Source organism: Cydia fagiglandana, chromosome 13, assembly GCF_963556715.1.
Source record: "Cydia fagiglandana chromosome 13, ilCydFagi1.1, whole genome shotgun sequence".
NCBI classification, from domain to species: Eukaryota; Metazoa; Arthropoda; class Insecta; order Lepidoptera; family Tortricidae; genus Cydia; species Cydia fagiglandana.
The window spans coordinates 386,933-407,133 of NC_085944.1; the positions used below are offsets into that span (position 1 = coordinate 386,933).

The 20,201-nt window shown below is 44.9% G+C and overlaps 2 protein-coding genes across 2 annotated transcripts in view; one reads left to right on the forward strand and one right to left on the reverse strand.

Moving 5' to 3' along the window:
• The window catches only part of LOC134669942 (rab9 effector protein with kelch motifs-like), a 55,243-nt gene extending 48,189 nt beyond the window's left edge, over positions 1 to 7,054 (forward strand). Inside the window, exons 3-7 of the mRNA XM_063527569.1 lie at positions 2,324 to 2,475; positions 2,578 to 2,770; positions 2,849 to 2,995; positions 3,220 to 3,378; positions 3,654 to 7,054. Of these exons, the coding sequence (XP_063383639.1) occupies positions 2,324 to 2,475; positions 2,578 to 2,770; positions 2,849 to 2,995; positions 3,220 to 3,378; positions 3,654 to 4,564 (1,562 nt within the window). The 3' untranslated portion in view covers positions 4,565 to 7,054. The remainder of the gene's footprint in view (positions 1 to 2,323; positions 2,476 to 2,577; positions 2,771 to 2,848; positions 2,996 to 3,219; positions 3,379 to 3,653) is intronic.
• Positions 7,055 to 11,059: 4,005 nt separating this feature from the next.
• LOC134669838 (double-stranded RNA-specific editase 1) lies at positions 11,060 to 20,156 on the reverse strand. The gene is made up of 11 exons (XM_063527458.1): positions 20,003 to 20,156; positions 19,672 to 19,730; positions 18,370 to 18,441; positions 17,482 to 17,589; positions 16,816 to 16,927; positions 16,140 to 16,261; positions 15,611 to 15,713; positions 13,718 to 13,849; positions 13,250 to 13,413; positions 12,473 to 12,698; positions 11,060 to 11,178 (listed from the first exon to the last, which is right to left on the reverse strand). The coding sequence occupies exons 1-11, from the start codon at positions 20,016 to 20,018 to the stop codon at positions 11,060 to 11,062; spliced, it is 1,233 nt and encodes a 410-aa protein (XP_063383528.1). The 5' UTR covers positions 20,019 to 20,156.
• Positions 20,157 to 20,201: the final 45 nt, after the last annotated feature.

Here is a 20,201-nt window from a genome sequence, read left to right on the forward strand (position 1 = left end):
TAGTATGCATCACAATATTAGGCGAAAACTAATTTATGCCTATCAATACATTCGACATAACAATAAAAGACATTTTGAAACATGACCAACTAAATATTTTGCCATACAATAATATTGTAAATAATCATTTGCGACTTTATATATGCGAAACATTGGTTTGCCATCTGATAGTTTTGCCAAATGATACTATGGGAAAAATAGTTTGGGAAGTGATATTTTGCCATACAATTTTCGGCCACATATTAGTAAACCAGTTAAACTGTATGTTATGGATTTAAAGTTATCGGAGATGAGATAGGTATGTAACTGCCTTGATGAAGGTTTGAAGTCTTAAAGTAAATAATTACTCAATTCAAAATTAGTACCTATTATTATAATTTATTTTACCCGAGCGAAGCCGGGTTTTCATCTAGTTACCAATAATCGACTGACTGCCCGACTGAACCCGTTTAGTCAAGAGCCATAGACGATCGAAAGCCTTCATCCCTTCGCTCATTAACGTAAGTCCACAGATCGGTAACCTTAGATGGAGCATCGAAAACTACTCGCGATCATCGATCATCACGATTGGATTAGCACTGCAATTGTTTAGTATGAGATCAAGAGCGATCATTTTATGCTGACTACGAAAATAAAGGACGTGCGTATAATCCGTACATAATGATAGTCCCCACGTTGGCCTAATGCGGGTTGGATGTTTCACATATACTTTTAAATTTCTTGGCGGATGTATGCAGGACCCCTATTCGACAAGCGACGTTTGACGTATCGTGTTGATCTCCCGTTGATGTGGGTAAAATCATGAGTTCTCGAATACGTACAATGTCAAAATTTGACAATAACAATCCACAGTTAGGGTGACAAGCAAACCAAACCGAACCACCCTTAGTTTAGAGTTGAGTTTTGGTTGTACCAAATGATATTATCCACCGTTGATGGAATCAACACTTGATAGAATCAACATGCAATGAAATCAACTGTTGATTTGACGTGGATGCGAAGTCTGACAGTTGTACATGTCGAATTTGGCCCCAGGTTTTCTTACGATATTTTCCCTCACCTAATACTTGTGGTTAAAAAGTGTTCAAAATATTTTGTACAATAAGTTCCGAAAAACTCATTGGTACGAGCGAGTACATATGTAACCGCCGGATTGAATTTATAGTATTGTAGGTAAGATAAATCAAATATAAATTATAAAAGAACATATTTGTGTAATCTTGAAGTGTTAGTAAACGTTTCATAATGCGGTGTCTATGTAGTCTGTGAGCCTAATCAGGTCGAGAGCGGCTGCCGAGCTCGAATCAGCAGCTTTCCTGACGGCTCGGCAGAATTAATCGGTGGTTGCCATCTAGAAACGTGTCTCCTTGAAGTTCTTGACTCAGTTTAGCTTCGCGCTGCCTCTTTGTGTGTCTATTGTATCTGAGTTTCAGTAGTTTAATACTTAATAATAGGCTATTTAGTATAACTGTATTTACAGAATAGCTAGCAGAGGAAAGAGGAAGTTAATCGACGACCAATCAAAACGAAGATAAAACTCGTTTTCACTACAGCTAAGAAAGAAATTTGAAAAATTCACATTTAGGTACAGAATGTACAGATGTAGTGCATAATTGTTTACCATCGTATTTTCTCGGAAACGTTCGTATTTTTCATGCTATTTCAGTCGACATCAGTACTTTTTGTACCGAGATTGACTGAAATAGCAAGACACGTTCGTACGTTTCCGTGAACATACGATGGAAAATAATTATGCTCTACATCGACAATACTTAACATCGACATGAAAATACCTATAGGTACCTAATATAAAAATCAGATTCAGATATTATGGTCTATCTCGTAATGTGAATCCTGCTGAAAATCAGCTTTAAAAAATCCATAAAACTGAACAGAGATCGCTTTACGAATAATAAAAACATTTTCCGTATTTGATAAATGGGAAGTAGGATAAATAAAGACATCACACGAGTCAGCGGAGGCACAAATCCTAACGATGTCATTAGTAACGGCGACTGAACCGAGATGCCGGCCTTGCAATTATATTTATGCTTTAGAATTACGAGAGTCTTATTAAAGTGAGTATTATTTTGTTCGTTTATAAAGAGCCGTCATTGAGAATGCTATTAGTCGTATCTTGGCTTAGTTATAGGATGCGGAAGTTGCAGAAAATTCTCATGCAAGTTTCCACTAAGAAAGTTCCCGTTCAGATTACTCAATGTTCTAACTCTTTTTAACAGGATGCACAATAGTGTGTAGAGAAATCCGTAATGATTAGAGATTATTTTATAAGATTACAACAGTGATTGTTCTTTTGTTACAGCCACAGGAGAATGGGAGCGTCTAGCATGTCGCGGCGAGCCACCGCCATCCTTACAAGAACACTCTTGCACCGCACACGGCAACAAGCTTTATGTTTTCGGTGGCGAAGCTGGTGCGCTGGGCGATACGCCACTTTGGGTGTATGACACAGAGGTAACTATTTACAATCGCCACTTTTCATTGCATCTAGTTCCGGGACCCAACACGTACTACGGATTTTCAAAGATTTTCACTCGGTTTATTTTGTCATTCCAGCTCGGTTCATGGCGCAAGCTGCCCGGCCAACCGGCGCCCCCTGGACGCCGAGGCCCACGAGCCCGTGGCGGAGGGGCCGGACCTAGAGGCCGACGTGGACATTCTGCTCATGCGTTGAAGGATTGTCTGCTGGTCTTTGGTGGTTATAAGGATCTGAGGGGGTCTACTAATGAACTGTGGGCTTTTCACTATGGTAAGTTTTATAAACATAAGCACAGCTGGTCAAAAACCTTTGTTAACCTTACGGTATTCACCCTTATTTTTGTTACAGAATCGGAATCCTGGCACCAAGTACGAACAGCCAATGCGGGCCCGGCCCGGCACCGGCATGCGGCTGCCCTGCACGATGCAAGGCTCTACGTGCATGGAGGACAGAGCGATTTGAGAGCTTGTGCTGATTTGTGGCATTATGACACTAGTAAGAAAGAACATCTACTTCTCCTCCATTAATTATAGTCGATAATATTTTTTAACCCTCTGGTACTACTTTTGGATCCTAGGGTTGTTTCCGATTATTCCTTCTCCACTTCGCACCATATCGTAGGTATTTTTTTTAACTAAAACAGAGATGCCTTACTCGCGTTCGCTCTCCCTCGGTAAATGAAACAGGCGAAGTTTTCTAGGAAAATATTTGTTTTCCAGTGTCCCGAGTATGGACGGCAGTGCGCCCCGCGCGCGGCTCCCGCGGCTGGCCGGGCGCGCGCGTCGGCCACGCGGGGCTGCGCGCCGGAGCCCATCTTTACATCTTTGGAGGGGAAGTTGACGGTCATGCCTGTAACGAGTTGTGGAGGTTTCACTTCGGTATGTATACGTACCTGCACCTACTACTTTTAAATACTCTACGACAAAGCTAGTGAAAGAACTCACCGATCCCTCCAGGGCAGCGTTCATAAATCTTTGAGAAAGCTCAATTCGAATTTTTCCAAATAATTATGCATCTATCAAAAAGAGCTCAATATTTTGTCATCCTGTTACATATCGCTAAATCTCACTATTTAGATAAACAGTAAACATTAAGCTTCATGATTAGGTTTTCATATATATTTCCTGTCTATAATTTGTCTTTAATCTTCCAGCGACGGAGACATGGGAGCGCATCGTCCAGAGCGTAAACTGGCCCTCACCTCGCGTGGACTGCTGCGCGCTCCTCGTGCCCGGCGCCCCACGTCGAATCCGTTCCGCCCCAGCACCTACCCCTGTCGCACCCCGTCCAGACCCCCCCGCAAGTCTTCTCAAGGAACTTTCCCGACTATCTTCCATACATATGCGACGAGCCGCCCGCTGTAGTTATTCCGCCCTAGGCCAAGACTCCACGGAAAGCTTAGCCAACTCCCAGCTATCGAAATCCCATTCCTCATACGTCATAGAACGCTCGAGCGATGCCGGCCCGAAGGAAGCTGACGAGGCCGAACGCTTCCGTTCTGATATCTCTCGAGAACCTATCTCAGTGCCAGATTTCGCCGATATGGTCCTTCCAACCCCAGTTTTATCCCCTATTGAGGCAGCTAAGCTAGTCTATCTAGACTCCGATGAAGAGGAAGATATGAAGCGTGAAATAGAGAGCATGCGCAAGAAAGATGACGTTCAAATGCGACGCCTCGATACGCCGAAAGTTGTGGCGATTCCTAAGTCTGCATCAGTCAGGTTTAGTAAAGACGTGACTACTACCGAAGACGAGGAGGGTGAGCTGTCAACATCAGATTACGCTAGTGCTGAGCGAGTTAATAGACTATCAGGGGCATCGCTTGGGTTTTGTAATCCTCACTACTTAGGGCCTGACGTTCGAGCGTTGGCAGCATTGACACCAGATTCAGGAGTAGGCGCGGGGGATATCGAGCTGCACGATTTAGGGGAACGCCGCGCTCGGAGCGCTCAACGCAATGGAGGAGATTCCCAGCTACATTTACTACTGGTGGGGGGTCGAGAACCCCCCCATGTGGCTCGACTCCAAAGCCCCCTGTCCCTTTGGACTTACAGGCTGTTGTAGATTCGTCCGTTCTTTGTGCTAGACTTAAATATATTTTTCTTGTAAGTGAAGTTTTTGAGATGTATCGAGTGCAAGCATTGGAGTTGCTATTTTTGATGTTTGTTGTGTCATTAATTAGTTAACATAAGGTGTAAAACGTATGAACGCGGCGGCGTTCACCGGCGGGTTTCACGCGGTTTCTAAAAAATCTACCAAATCCATAAGGTAGGTAGCCGTCAAAAAGCAACTCCTAATGCAGAAGCACTGTAGGTATACTTCTAGCGACTCAAGAGTGTAAAACGCGTTTTCTTTTCATGACGTGTTGCATGTCCAAACTTCAGTTAGGTAAATATTGTTGTGTTAATTTTCTTAAAGGGTGAAGGGTATTTTAACGCGTTTTACGCTATTGAGTACTTCTAGCGTTGGCAGTAAGCCTCGTCGTAGGATAACTTAGGGATCTGTAACGTCCAATTCTTCTATTGATTAATTACACTCAAGAAGCTTATATTAAGACTGGAGTTTTCACGTACTTATACATACCTACATAGCATATAGCTGTGACATATTTTAATGAGGCTACTAAGTAGGTGTAGGTACACGGTTGCCAATGAGGCTTCCGACCACTGCAACCTTGATAGGTGCCCACCGTGTAGAAGACAATTGGTACCCAGCGATTGGTATCTAACCAAATTGTTTTGTGCCACTACCTAAGTCAGATTGGCGTTGGGCCATGGACTAGGTTATGGTCCTTGCATTGGGCCGAACCTTGAAACCTGACCGTCATAGGCTTAGTTGCCAACTGTGTTAATGTGGGTTTTATGTTGTGTCTTGTTTGGGAGAATTCCAATGCAAGGGAATTGCTACTTATAAGCCCTTTAGGGCATCCCATAATGATTCAAAGCGATAAGCTTCAATTTTGTGTAGGTAGGTAATTAATATCTGACACCCTTATATATACCCATCTAAGAATTAAAGAGAATCACCGGAGTATGAGTCGTATTTCCTTGCCCGACTTTCCTCAAATAATACTCGTAGTTCTAGGTACAAACTCCAGACTTATTATAAACCTACAATACGCTAAGGCGTAGCCAACTCAAGTATTATAAGGAATACCTCTGTACATTAAGTTGTTCGTTGTTTCCGTTGTTTTATACTGTTTTATTTGTAGATCGATATTGTTTTTACTCAGTAAGCTTGACTATGTTTCAATGTTTAGTATGTATGTATATAGTCAACATGGAGCAGGGATCTGACAATCCTTCTTTTGCTCGTTTTTGGCATTTTTAGAAAAAAAATTGGCAGTTAATATGCTCTGGCACGCCCACTTTGTCAGTAGAAAAGGGCGGCAAATTAAAAAAACCGGGCAAGTGCGAGTCGGACTCGCGCACGAAGGGTTCCGTACCATAATGCAAAAAAAGGCAAAAAAATCGGTCACCCATCCAAGTACTGACCCCGCCCGACGTTGCTTAACTTCGGTCAAAAATCACGTTTGTTGTATGGGAGCCCCACTGAAATCTTTATTTTATTCTGTTTTTAGTATTTGTTGTTATAGCGGCAACAGAAATACATCATCTGTGAAAATTTCAACTGTCTAGCTATCACGGTTGGTGAGATACAGCCTGGTGACAGACGGACGGACAGCAGTCTTAGTAATAGGGTCCCGTTTTACCCTTTTGGTACGGAACCCTAAAAATTTCGTAGCTGCCTGGTAACCTGCCATAGAAAATTTAAATTTCGCGCCTTTTTCTACTGACAGTGGGTTTTTACAAAAAAATTGGTTCTAAACCTAGATGCCACTTATACCCTGTACTTTCTTTAGCTTACATGTGCAAAATAAACTAATTAGGTAGGTTTTTAGACTTACGGTACAGGTCTGTTTCATTTCAACATTTAAGCTTAGGCAGAGCATGAGCCGGCTTAGGCTGGTATTACCTATATATTAAAATAACAATTTTATATAGATAGATTCTGTATCTAATCTCACCCATCATTCAGGCCTTTAGCATCTTGACAGATGATTTATGCAGCGTCTGTAAGCGAGGAACAACGTCTCTAGTGGCTGTATAAGCCAATGCGGGACCGGCATTTGCGACCGCATTTGTGGCAGGTGAAGCTGGGAACCATGTCGGCATCATCAGGTGGATTGTGCCTGCGCGTTTCTGATGTCAAGACTATAATAGCATAGCCTAAGTAGCTAGCCTACAAAACATTCTATACGTACCTATTTTCTATTTTGCCAATTGTGAAACGGGAGAATTCTTGTCAGTCTCAGTATCCTCGTTGACTAGACTAACGGTGGCCGCACGTCAACCGCAAGACTGATAGCGTAGTGTAGAGTGTGGTACTGTTTCGTCTGTTCTGTTGTCCGTACTTTAAGTTTGTGCACAAACTTCGATGATTCGAGGGAAAGGTGTAAAAGGCCGTCTGTTTTGTTTCGTACGTAGATGTATCCACATTTGTGATGACTTGTCCATTAAGTACAATTTGAGGTTATTAAACGTATGATGTCCACACTTTGGTTTTATTGATTCCATCTTCGGCTACGATTCATAGCCCCAAACAATAAAAAGTAAAAAAAATATTAAATGCGCCAATGATCTCACATAAGGTTACAAAGCACAGTCGTCTTGTACACACACACCTTGGGTGTTGTGTAAAATTACGTTGATTATTGCCAACAAGTAAATGTCATATTTCCTTGGCAAATTTTTGAAAAAATATCTGGTTTTCCGACATACAATAATTACATACAATTTCTACTTTTAGATTACTTTATATGAATATATTTTAACCGTATATATAAATATATTATAACCGAAAAAATGTCATATACGAAGGAAAAAATTACCAAGGCCTCCATGTTTATAAAAAGTCTAAATGTCATCAAGAATTTATGTTTATGTGTAGGTTGTGTGTAGAGTACTAAATCCGTGGGTTACAGATAGTATGTGGGTGCAAGTAAAATAAGGTTTTGAATACATTCATTTATTTCCATGTACTCATTACAAGTTTTAACGCATTGCCAGGCGTTATACTTAACCCTTTCAAAACCAAACATGCAGTCGCAAAGGTAACTCTCATGCTTTTACGGCTTATTGTATATGCGGGCGATGGAAAGGCTAAGAAATAGACGTCATTAGCCGACAATGTGTTAAGTGTACAGCTACTCTTAGGAAGATGAACTAGCTAGTCTAAAGTAGCTATCTAACGATTTCACGTAGACTTACTTCGTCTACCTTAACCAATACTCTTAATGACTACTTATAGCTATATAAAAATAAATTGAAGTCCACAGATAACTACAGATTTTAAAGATTAGTTGATTAATATTTATTTGGTCTAGTCGGGTTAAAAAAATAATACATAACATTGATCATGCATATTTTGCAGTAATTTAAATATACAATATAGAGGTATCATGACAATTTAAAGTATATTTTGATGAAAGGATTTACTAAACACATTGCGTGATGAGAACTTCTCTGTTCGTAGTCGCTTTCCTCTACAAAGCTGGAAAACGCTGGAATTGGGTACGAGCGTAGCGGTACAAAAATGTTGGCAATGAATGTGTTAATTTATATCTATTCTGTATATTTAATTTAATGACATCAATTAGAGATGAATACACGAATACTCAATATATCTCATCCACTTTTTTCATCACATTTTCAAGTCATTTTTTTCCTAAAATCCTCTCTTGCGTTATCGTGCTACGCGATGTTCACCTATATCCCCATATATACATAAGTACTGTGTACCGTGCAATTTGATATTTAAATTAGAAATATGATAGTTGATAAATCTTGTTACCAATAACTAATGAAAACTCACGAGATTCATACTCTGGGTCATTAGTGGTGTGAATATTAATATTTAGAAGAATTACTGAATATAACTTTAAGTTTTTCCATACACAGATATACAGAGAGAATGAATTTTATAATATAATATGTGGGCTTCACGGGTCGGGCGTAAAACTGATCCAATCTACAAAATAGTTGCCCACATTACTATATACCTATTTATTCAAATTGTACAGACATCTCTTATGAAGTATTACTAATTTTCAATATTAATGTTCATATATTAAAGCGGCATAAACAAAAATAATAATATTAATATGCATATTGGTATTGTCGCCGTTATTGAGAAGCGTGGGCTCGTTTCAAAGTAATATTTCCGAGTAAAATGGCGTCCGACTATTGTGTAAAGTGGATCTTTTTCGTGTTACTGCCCTCGAGGAGGGCTCGGGCAGCCTACTGCTGCAGCGGCGGGGCGGACGCGGGCGGGGCGGGCGCGTCGGGGAACGTGACGTTGAAGAGCGCGGCGCAGGCGGCGTGTTACTGCCCTAGAGGAGGGCTCGGGCAGCCTACTGCTGCAGCGGCGGGGCGGACGCGGGCGGGGCGGGCGCGTCGGGGAACGTGACGTTGAAGAGCGCGGCGCAGGCGGCGTGTTACTGCCCTAGAGGAGGGCTCGGGCAGCCTACTGCTGCAGCGGCGGGGCGGACGCGGGCGGGGCGGGCGCGTCGGGGAACGTGACGTTGAAGAGCGCGGCGCAGGCGGCGTGTTACTGCCCTAGAGGAGGGCTCGGGCAGCCTACTGCTGCAGCGGCGGGGCGGACGCGGGCGGGGCGGGCGCGTCGGGGAACGTGACGTTGAAGAGCGCGGCGCAGGCGGCGTGTTACTGCCCTAGAGGAGGGCTCGGGCAGCCTACTGCTGCAGCGGCGGGGCGGACGCGGGCGGGGCGGGCGCGTCGGGGAACGTGACGTTGAAGAGCGCGGCGCAGGCGGCGTGTTACTGCCCTAGAGGAGGGCTCGGGCAGCCTACTGCTGCAGCGGCGGGGCGGACGCGGGCGGGGCGGGCGCGTCGGGGAACGTGACGTTGAAGAGCGCGGCGCAGGCGGCGTGTTACTGCCCTAGAGGAGGGCTCGGGCAGCCTACTGCTGCAGCGGCGGGGCGGACGCGGGCGGGGCGGGCGCGTCGGGGAACGTGACGTTGAAGAGCGCGGCGCAGGCGGCGTGTTACTGCCCTAGAGGAGGGCTCGGGCAGCCTACTGCTGCAGCGGCGGGGCGGACGCGGGCGGGGCGGGCGCGTCGGGGAACGTGACGTTGAAGAGCGCGGCGCAGGCGGCGTGTTACTGCCCTAGAGGAGGGCTCGGGCAGCCTACTGCTGCAGCGGCGGGGCGGACGCGGGCGGGGCGGGCGCGTCGGGGAACGTGACGTTGAAGAGCGCGGCGCAGGCGGCGTGTTACTGCCCTAGAGGAGGGCTCGGGCAGCCTACTGCTGCAGCGGCGGGGCGGACGCGGGCGGGGCGGGCGCGTCGGGGAACGTGACGTTGAAGAGCGCGGCGCAGGCGGCGTGTTACTGCCCTAGAGGAGGGCTCGGGCAGCCTACTGCTGCAGCGGCGGGGCGGACGCGGGCGGGGCGGGCGCGTCGGGGAACGTGACGTTGAAGAGCGCGGCGCAGGCGGCGTGTTACTGCCCTAGAGGAGGGCTCGGGCAGCCTACTGCTGCAGCGGCGGGGCGGACGCGGGCGGGGCGGGCGCGTCGGGGAACGTGACGTTGAAGAGCGCGGCGCAGGCGGCGTGTTACTGCCCTAGAGGAGGGCTCGGGCAGCCTACTGCTGCAGCGGCGGGGCGGACGCGGGCGGGGCGGGCGCGTCGGGGAACGTGACGTTGAAGAGCGCGGCGCAGGCGGCGTGTTACTGCCCTAGAGGAGGGCTCGGGCAGCCTACTGCTGCAGCGGCGGGGCGGACGCGGGCGGGGCGGGCGCGTCGGGGAACGTGACGTTGAAGAGCGCGGCGCAGGCGGCGTGTTACTGCCCTAGAGGAGGGCTCGGGCAGCCTACTGCTGCAGCGGCGGGGCGGACGCGGGCGGGGCGGGCGCGTCGGGGAACGTGACGTTGAAGAGCGCGGCGCAGGCGGCGTGTTACTGCCCTAGAGGAGGGCTCGGGCAGCCTACTGCTGCAGCGGCGGGGCGGACGCGGGCGGGGCGGGCGCGTCGGGGAACGTGACGTTGAAGAGCGCGGCGCAGGCGGCGTGTTACTGCCCTAGAGGAGGGCTCGGGCAGCCTACTGCTGCAGCGGCGGGGCGGACGCGGGCGGGGCGGGCGCGTCGGGGAACGTGACGTTGAAGAGCGCGGCGCAGGCGGCGTGTTACTGCCCTAGAGGAGGGCTCGGGCAGCCTACTGCTGCAGCGGCGGGGCGGACGCGGGCGGGGCGGGCGCGTCGGGGAACGTGACGTTGAAGAGCGCGGCGCAGGCGGCGTGTTACTGCCCTAGAGGAGGGCTCGGGCAGCCTACTGCTGCAGCGGCGGGGCGGACGCGGGCGGGGCGGGCGCGTCGGGGAACGTGACGTTGAAGAGCGCGGCGCAGGCGGCGTGTTACTGCCCTAGAGGAGGGCTCGGGCAGCCTACTGCTGCAGCGGCGGGGCGGACGCGGGCGGGGCGGGCGCGTCGGGGAACGTGACGTTGAAGAGCGCGGCGCAGGCGGCGTGTTACTGCCCTAGAGGAGGGCTCGGGCAGCCTACTGCTGCAGCGGCGGGGCGGACGCGGGCGGGGCGGGCGCGTCGGGGAACGTGACGTTGAAGAGCGCGGCGCAGGCGGCGCGCGCGGCCGCGCGGCGGGCTTCTTTCTTGTTCGACGCTGAAACAACACACAAGTCTTACACCTTTGACAAAAGTCTTCAATTGACGTGCGCGGCTCCAGCCCAATTTCAACTTTCGTGCATTTCAACCAGGCTCACGTTATATCGCCTCCTCATAGGGAAAAAGCCCTGTAGTTTTACCCTGATTATAAGTCTTAAAGGAAGAAGGTTTTAAGGGGGACATATTATTAAGACACTTCACAGAACGTGAACAAACTAGGTTGAGAGATGGAATCCGCTCAAACATAAAACAAAAACTGGGCAAGTGCGAGTCGGACTCGCGCAAGAAGGGTTCCGTACCATAAAGCAAAAAAAAAAACAGAAAAAAATGGAAAAAGAAAACGGTCACCCATCCAAGTACTGACCACGCCCGACGTTACTTAACTTTGGTCAAAAATCACGTTTGCTGTATGGGAGCCCCACTTAAATCTTTATTTTATTCTGTTTTTATAGTATTTGTTGTATTGGCGGCAACATAAATACATCATCTGTGAAAATTTCAACTGTCTAGCTATCACGGTTCGTGACAGCTAGACGGACGGACGGACGGACAGCGAAGTCTTAGTAATAGGGTCCCGTTTTACCCTTTGGGTACGGAACCCTAAAAATCAATCTACCAACGGAGCGGCAGCTGACATTCACGAACATGTGGCGTCATCATACCGAGTCATAACGACTTACCGCCCGAAAAGAAATGACTAAATAACGCTTAGAGCATTTTGAACCTTATTCAATTGTGATATAACCTATATATGTAACGGTGCGTGTAACGAAGCGTTACACTATCGACCTTCATACTATTTCTGGCACCATACAAATTCTAAATTCCCTTTTGAAATTCAAATCCTATTCCAAATTCCATTCAATGATTTTTATTTTCAGTTCGATCACATACTTTGATCGATAAACATCATTTTATCTAACGGACTGTACTTCCCAAGTTTCTAAACACGACCGTTTAAGTGTGATTTTTATTAGTAAACGTAATAATTCATAAGTGCGTGCAGTTCAGTATAGTGCTCGTTTTGTGGCCCTGCACACCTTCCAGATATATATCTACATCATCACCAAGGCACATATTGTAAGTTATTTGATTTCTAACCTTCTGAGTTACGAAAGTGTTTTTATACATACCCATCTGTTAACACGTAACCTGTATTGTTACAGGTGCCTTTTTATTTAAATATTAAATACCCCTCATCGCTCTGGATCCTGACTTTCATTCCCATCATCCCCGTGAGGCTCCTCTACCTGCCCCCTCACAATATATACAGTATTATCAGTCGTACTCACCTTTACCGATGTACGTAGCACCGTCTACATCGACGCCCATAGTGAACAGCATGGTCTGCGGCTTGTCGCCGCTGATGGCCAGCTCGCGGTACTCCAGGCCGGGCCGCATGTACGTGAGCAGCATGCAGGGGTGCAGCGTGGCCGCGTTGGGGGGCAGCTCCTTGCGCTTCATGGGCGGCTTCGGCTTGGGCGGAGGGGGGGCGATGCACTCCATAGATTCTGATGTCTGCGGGGGGAAATATATTGAGAGAAATTGAACACAAGGAGGACACTTCGAACTTTGTCTGATATCAAAATTATGACATTTTGTTATCATTCGTGCATAAGATTTAGCTCCTATTTGTTCGCACAAATAAACTAGGTATATGTACCTACGAATACAGTCGCCGTCAGATATATAGGAGCGCGGAGCCGAGGTGTTCAAAAATATCTCAACACGCACTCTCAACGCCTTTACAATAGAAGCGTGTTTAGATATTTGTGAGCACCTTGGCCGATGGCGACTGTACACGCCGCGCACGAAAGCACATTTACATATTTTAAATATGAAGTTACATAAATCTTCCAGACTTTTTAGTGTCAAAAAACCGGCCAAGTGAGAGTCGGACTCGCGTCTCTAGGGTTCCGTGCATAAGTCCGACTCACGCTTGACTGCACATTTCTAATAGGTTTTCCTGGCATGGTAAAGAACTATATTGTTTTTTTTTATTTTAGACATAGTAGTTTCGGAGATAGGTCAAGATTTTGTACGTAAATTTTAATAAAATATCAACTCACGCTGTTCCCCTGCTGGCCAGTAGGCTTCAGCTGCGGCACCTTCACTCCCTCGTACTCCCACTCGGAGAACAGCTTGTGGAGAGCGAACGACGCCAGCTGGATCATGGGCAGCGTCTCCTCGGTCTCGCCGTTCGCGTTGTCACCCTCTGCAGAATCAGCATTTTCTGTATAGTAAAGTCGGGCTTAAAACTTAAAGAGAGTTGTCCAATGTCAACATTTTAATGAATATAATAGTAACATAATATTGTTTACCTACCCAATATGGGTTGCCGTTGTGACTGTATGTGTATAACATTGTATTCCATATTATTGTACTCACGGTAAACGATAAATAATTTCTAATTTATAAGGGGTAGGCACTGTTAGTGTCAAGTTTAAGGTATAAATTAGGAATTAATATTAAATGAAATTAATGATGATAAAAATGAATTGTTCCGTAGCATTGTAACATTTTTCTTGTATACTTACCAGCATTGGCGGCATTGGCGGCATTGGAGGCATTGGAGGCATCGTTGGCGAACACCTTGGCCATGCGCTTGATGATGAGGTCACGGATAGCCTTCTCGGCGGCCGCGTTACGCGCAGACAACTTGTTCTCGCCTGTACACAATATACACATTTAGTTACAAAAACAATGGGGGTTTATTAAATAGAGCTAATGCCCAAGATCTGCTGTAAAATAAAGCTGGATTTTTAAACACTGGAAATGAAATGAAAGCAATCGCATGCCACATGAAATTATCAATTTTTACTCTAGGTAGGTATAAGTTGCTAATGTTGCTATGCACCACCCACCAGATGTTTAAAATGATGTAAAGGTTCGTCAGATAAACCGGTCTTGTAATTTAGATAGCAATTAGCTTTGCTTGTTAGAAACAAAATGTAATGCACAAACATTCATTCATGAAACAATGCATATAAATTAACAATGTACATATACAGGGTGGAAAGGCACGACGATCCTTCCCGGAAGTATTAGGTCGTTTAAGTGATACAGAGCAGATTGGTAATGCTAAGAATCGTTAATTGAGTAAAAAATAAAAATACCAAATTTTCTACTTTTTAATTGTGGTGATAACCCTATAGCATGTGCACATGACGGCTAGATTAAGGATCTCCGTCGGGAAAGCTCGGGACTTTACGCTTTTTTCCGATCGTTGACAGAATCGCACTGATGTATGAATGACGCATAAATGACAAATTTACTTTCTTAGATAATTACTTTTTGCCAATATTTAACACTATCTTCTCTTCACATACGGTGTTCAAATGTTCCTCCGTGTCTTAATAATGTACGCCGCAGCCCGCACCCGAGCCCGCGCACATTGCCCATGCGATAGTGTACCTATATGCTCTTAGTCATTTCCTCCGCAGATTGTCAAAAGCAGCAATTAGCCTTTAATGTCTCATTTCGTCCGCAGTTTCACATTCCGTTTGGTACACCATATCTTTTACACAGCCCCACAAATTTAAATAACCACGAGCATCTAACAACGGCATTTTTAATTGAAGAATATGACATTAGATAAGTAAAGTTCAATGACAATTTAATTTCAAACATCAGACGTCTTGTCTATTTCCTACCACGCAAGGTTTGTTAGTTAGGTATTTAAGAAGTATTTATTAATAATAATAATAATATTCTTTATTGTGCACAATGATTGAATACAGCAAATTAACAAACATAAAAAAAAAAACTAAGCAACAACAGGCGGTCTTATCGCTAAAGAGCGATCTCTTCCAGACAACCAGAGATTCTTGATTTATTCTTAGTATTTCATTTTTGCAAGTTCATTTGGTGCATCCTACACAAGTAACACAACCTACTTGTATTTTTTTATTATTTTAGATAGTTTCCAATTATTCGAAAATAATTTTGTGAAACGGAAACTAAAACCTTTTTATCAGTGAAGGAATCCAGAGATATTTATAAGACGATTGCGTACTTTTGAGTGGTTGTCAATGTCATTTGGACTGTCGTTGTAAACAATGTTGTGGTTAGTATTATTAATATTAAGGAATAACATAACTACTTCATTCAAGTATTAAACAAGTGGAACCACTAAGAAAGCGAAAATCCTGCAACGATACTTACCGTGTTGTAAGCAGACCTAAGAATGATCTAACCAACAAATTAGCATAATTTCCTGTCGTATACTGATTGTTTACAAGTAAGTTCATTGACCCTGTCACCTGTTAGGGTTAGAACAAAGTAGTTTTTTGCACGGATGTTTAAAAGGGCATAATTTAGAAACGGTTGCCCATATTAACATAGTTTCTATGGAGAAAATATAGAGCTTAGGCTAAACAATCCCCCTTTTGCGGAAAGGATCGTCGTGCCTTTCCACCCTGTATACTGACCATATCCCTTGTAAACGTTGCCATCGAGGGTGAGATCCGCACAGAAGCTCTGCTGGTTGGCCGGCTTGTAGAATTGGTTGCCCGCCGCCTCTACTTTAAATTGCTGATGACAAAAACCAGCAGTTTACTTGAATGTTACAGGTATAGTGAATAAATCTTTCCATTCAATCCGAAACAAAGACATTCTGCATACTGCCAATTTATGAAACATATCGAAATATTCTTCATAAAAAAATCCAAGTATTAACTAGAAGTGTAGCGGATTTTTTATTCTTGCCGGATTACATTGAACAAGCCTGCATTGTGGGCCAAAACAGTAGGTTCATAATTTTAAAGCATTGGGTTGGGCCTTCCCGTTCTTCATTGGGTTAACGCGTTTTCTCGATCGATCTTACGTGTCAATTGGATTATGAACCTTAATATTATGATTTAAGGTTCGATTTAGATTCGATTGTTTTGTGTCTTAAATAGTTTGTAAAACATTCTAAGTGACCTGAAAAAGGGTAAAATATAAAATATAATTTATTACCGTGGCAAGCTGCTCGTTGGGCATCATCTCGTTGAGCACCATGAGCGCGTTCTTGGGCGTGAGCAGCTTGCGCAGAGTCTCGTTCTGGCGGCGGCGGCGCTCCTTGTTAGACACCTTCTTCACTGTTAATTAAAACAATCATAAGCATTCCATTGCGTACATCGGTCGCCATACAACTGCCACGGTTCAAACGTTTCGCGCGTCGAAATAAAGGTAAATAAACAAAATAAATACGCGGCAGACCCATTGGAAATAATGTGCTCAAAACGCGAAAGTGTTATGTTAGAGAGCCCACTGGTGAATTGCATTGCGTCGCGTCACGTCGCGTCATCGCAACGCATTTAATTGAGCATGTCATAAAAAATATGTGAACATAGAGTCAACGTCAAAGATATGGTTACATTTGGCGACAAATACAAAGGAGTAAGGTGCAAAAGTGTAAACATATCTTTGACGTCGACTGTACACATACGACGACGGTTGCAATAGAACAATACTACGCAACGCACTAGTGGAGCCGGGCCCTTTATGGTGCTTACACTGTTGTGTATATAAACCAGTATTTTTACCACCTCCTAACTTGTTCTCTAAGGTATAGGCACCCTCACTGTTCCCTCCCGTGCCAGGCTCAGACGTCATCTCCAGGTGTTCTGTTAACGACCATGTGGAGACTCACCTCCTCCCAACTTGTTCTTCATCCAGTGGGGGCGGCCGCCACCGGCGCCGTTGCCGCCCTCATTGTTCCCCTCAGTCCCTGGTTCAGTTTTCATCTCCACGTCCGTGGAGTTCTGCATTTAAAACATGATGGCTTCAATCATAACATATTTATAGGTGTATAAATTCACAATAAGTACAGCAAAGTTAGTTTGAAAGACGGTTTTAACCAATTGGATTTGCTAACACTGTTCACTGATAATTTCTAAGAATTATTGCAAGACGTATGCCTCGGCCACGCTCAGGGCGTCAGGAGCATGCGTTTCGTGGCCCTAGGTTTAGTTTAAGGCCCGAGTGGACGCTCGAAGCGGAGCGTTCGGCGGGGCAGGGAGCGTGGCGTCAGGCTCAAGTGCTTTGAGCAGTGCACTAAGGCCGCTCCTATACGTTTGCATTTGTTTAACATGCACGCCGCACGCCCCGCCCTGGCTGCACGCTCAACTCGAGCGTCCACTCAGGCCTTACATTTAGGCTGCCTTTCCACTGAGGAAGAAGTGAGGTCATGAGGTTGTAATCCAGCAGAGCCGAGAAGTTGTGCGGATTATAACCAATGTTATTAGTTGGCTCCCATCTCAGCCTCTGTGGTCCACTGATGGTCAGTTAAGATAAGAGTGTTTTTGTAAGTACGGACCTGTGGTTGAATGGGCACATTCTGCAAGTTCTGCTGTTGAGCTTGGCGGGGCTGCTGCGGCAGCGGCGGCTGCGGGGCCGGCGTGAACGACTGCTGGTTGAATGGTTGCTGCACACCGTACATAAATATGTTAGACCACACTTTCGACAAGGCTGAATAATCACTTTTGTCCTTGCTTCCCACTGTCGCCATTGCGAGCAAGACGAGCGAGCATCAAAATTCAATTATAAGTTAATTTAGTTATGGCTGGCAAATCGACATTTGCGTTCTGTGCTTCAGTTAACATTTGTTGACGTCTCTTCGAAAGTCTTATTTATTATTGAATAAACGAGAATCACGAATTCTACTCGTTAAAAAATAATCTTACAATACATAAACCAATCAAATAAACCTTTATGACTCTTTTGAGATTCCTTAAACAATTGATTTCTACTATGGTTAGCCTTTCTCATTACTAGTGAATAGAATCAGGCGTTACTTTGCGGGAATCCATATTAATTAAAACCAAAATATTACTTTGCTAATCCGCGTAAAAGATAACGTGCTAGTCAATCAATACTAACCCCATTATACTTACTTGCATATTTTTTACATGCAATTAATGTTCCCACCCTCCCACCGCAGCGATGGGAGGCGAGGATGGATGGGGATGGGATGGGAGATTGGGAGGGGAACATGTTACCGAGAACGAGGGAACGAGTTAGCATTGATTGACTAGCGCGTTATCTTTTACGCGGATTAGCAAAGTAATATTTTGGTTTTAATTTCTCATTACTCGTAAAAGTTTACTTAAGTATATTTTCTTATTCTACAATCAAATGACAATATTTGTCATGAAACATCCTCCCTTTTGGCTGATATCATGAATAATGGTAGAAAGCTACTTACTCCAACAGCGAGATTGGGGTTGGTGTGCTGCTGTCGCTGGGCCCCGCCGCCCGGCGCCGCGCCTCCCGCCAGCTGGCACACACAGCCGTCAGGCGATGCCGTCCACCCTCACACATTCACACACACACATACAGACATGCTTCACACATGTATGACTGTCAGGTAGATTAACTAATATCCACCTTTCATATCCTACCCTTATATACCACTCAGAGACCCCCCACACTAGCGTCTTTTGATCGTCAGCGTCTAGTCAGCGCTATGGAATGTTGCTGCGCACTTGTGCCAATGTTGGTCGAGCAGCAGCCATATAGTTGACTAAACAACCATGCTTGGAAGATGCTATTGTGGGATCCCTTTGATCTTCAGAAAGAGTAATTTGACATGTAAGTACTTAATGAAATTATCACATTATATTACAAATCTCATTGTTATAAATATTTTCATGAACAAATTGCTATTACGTTAGGAGCAACTAATATTATATTCAGTTCAGTGTACATTTCACTCTCACAATACCGGACATACTACACAACAAAGTCTTATACCTACTAATTTTTAACAGATGTTTTGTGAAGTTGTGAAATGAAAACAGGCAAAGGGGATGATAAAGATGTCATTTCATCTTTAAAGAGGAGCGAGGAAGGTTAGAATAATTAATGAGAAATTTCATACATCCACAGTCATACCAAAGGGTGATCTTGCATCGCCCAAACCTTCCATATTCCTATCATGTCTTTTACCCAATGAAATTGCAGCAGTTTTTTTGCATTTAATATTGAAAATTCAACTCATTTGTTGATGTTTTCAATCAAAGTTGTCAACTACAATTTCAGTGGGCTATCAAGATGCTAGGAATCTGGGTTAGCTTGTCTACTTAAGTCTAGAGAACCCCGTATGTGCACGAGATTTTGTCTCGTGATCATAATGCATTCTCAACCCCTAGCCACCCTCGGAGAGGCCCCCGCCTACATCTTAAGTGTCTCACCACAGGCCTAGTGACTCGGTAAACCCTTGGTGTGCCATTGGTGGGGGCATCATTGCAAGAGATTAAAGAGTGTTAGTTCTCATCTCACACAATGATGGCAGACAGATGCTCAAGGATGAAGCTCAGTCAGAGAGTGGCTGTTGACTTTGTGAGGCCAGTACCAGGGCTTTGGAGGCTCCACTTTGTGCTGGCAACAGATGCTGTTGTTAGCATATACATACATACAGCAGTTTATTAATAGTTATTCCATGAATGAGGTTATTTTATACATTATTGTTCCTGATTAAGAATAACTGGTAGTTAAAGATAATTACCTCTCCGGCAGGCACGAACTGACCCGGGGTGTTGAAACGACCGGAATGGCGTGTGTTATCTGGTGGAAAATCATTACATGTAATGACTTAGTTAAGGATGGCGGCGCCATTTTTGCTGCAGCTACCAGGGAAAATCGATACAAAGCCGGGCAACAGCGGCCGGTAACAAAAAACCAATTACTATGCTAAAAATAATAACTAAAAAAAATGGCATTGTTTGTTACAGCCAATAGACACGAAACTAGAATAATTTAGCAAATGCCAATCGGCAAAATGGTCTCTTAGAAAGTAGCCATGCCATGACGCATTCTTTTCAACAAAGTAAACTTACATTTGTTGTAGGACATCTCGGATTTGAGCAGCACTAACAGGCGGTGAATGGATTAGAAGAAATCAACGGCAGAATCGTTGATATCTTAACTATTTTTTTAAGAAATTCTGCAAGAATATGAAACCAAGCGGCGGACCGGATCAGTTCATTGACAGGTATTGAGAAAATGCAGTGTTGCCAGGGCTCTGGAGTCCTAAGT

What these genes read in the sequence shown, in the direction of transcription:
- LOC134669838 (XM_063527458.1), bottom strand. An exon ending in CAACGTTTACAAGGGATATG is followed by an intron (nt 13,850 to 15,610) that starts GTCAGTATACAG and finishes TATTGTGTACAG; the next exon opens with GCGAGAACAAGTTGTCTGCG. An exon ending in CGCCAATGCCGCCAATGCTG is followed by an intron (nt 13,414 to 13,717) that starts GTAAGTATACAA and finishes TTTACTATACAG; the next exon opens with AAAATGCTGATTCTGCAGAG.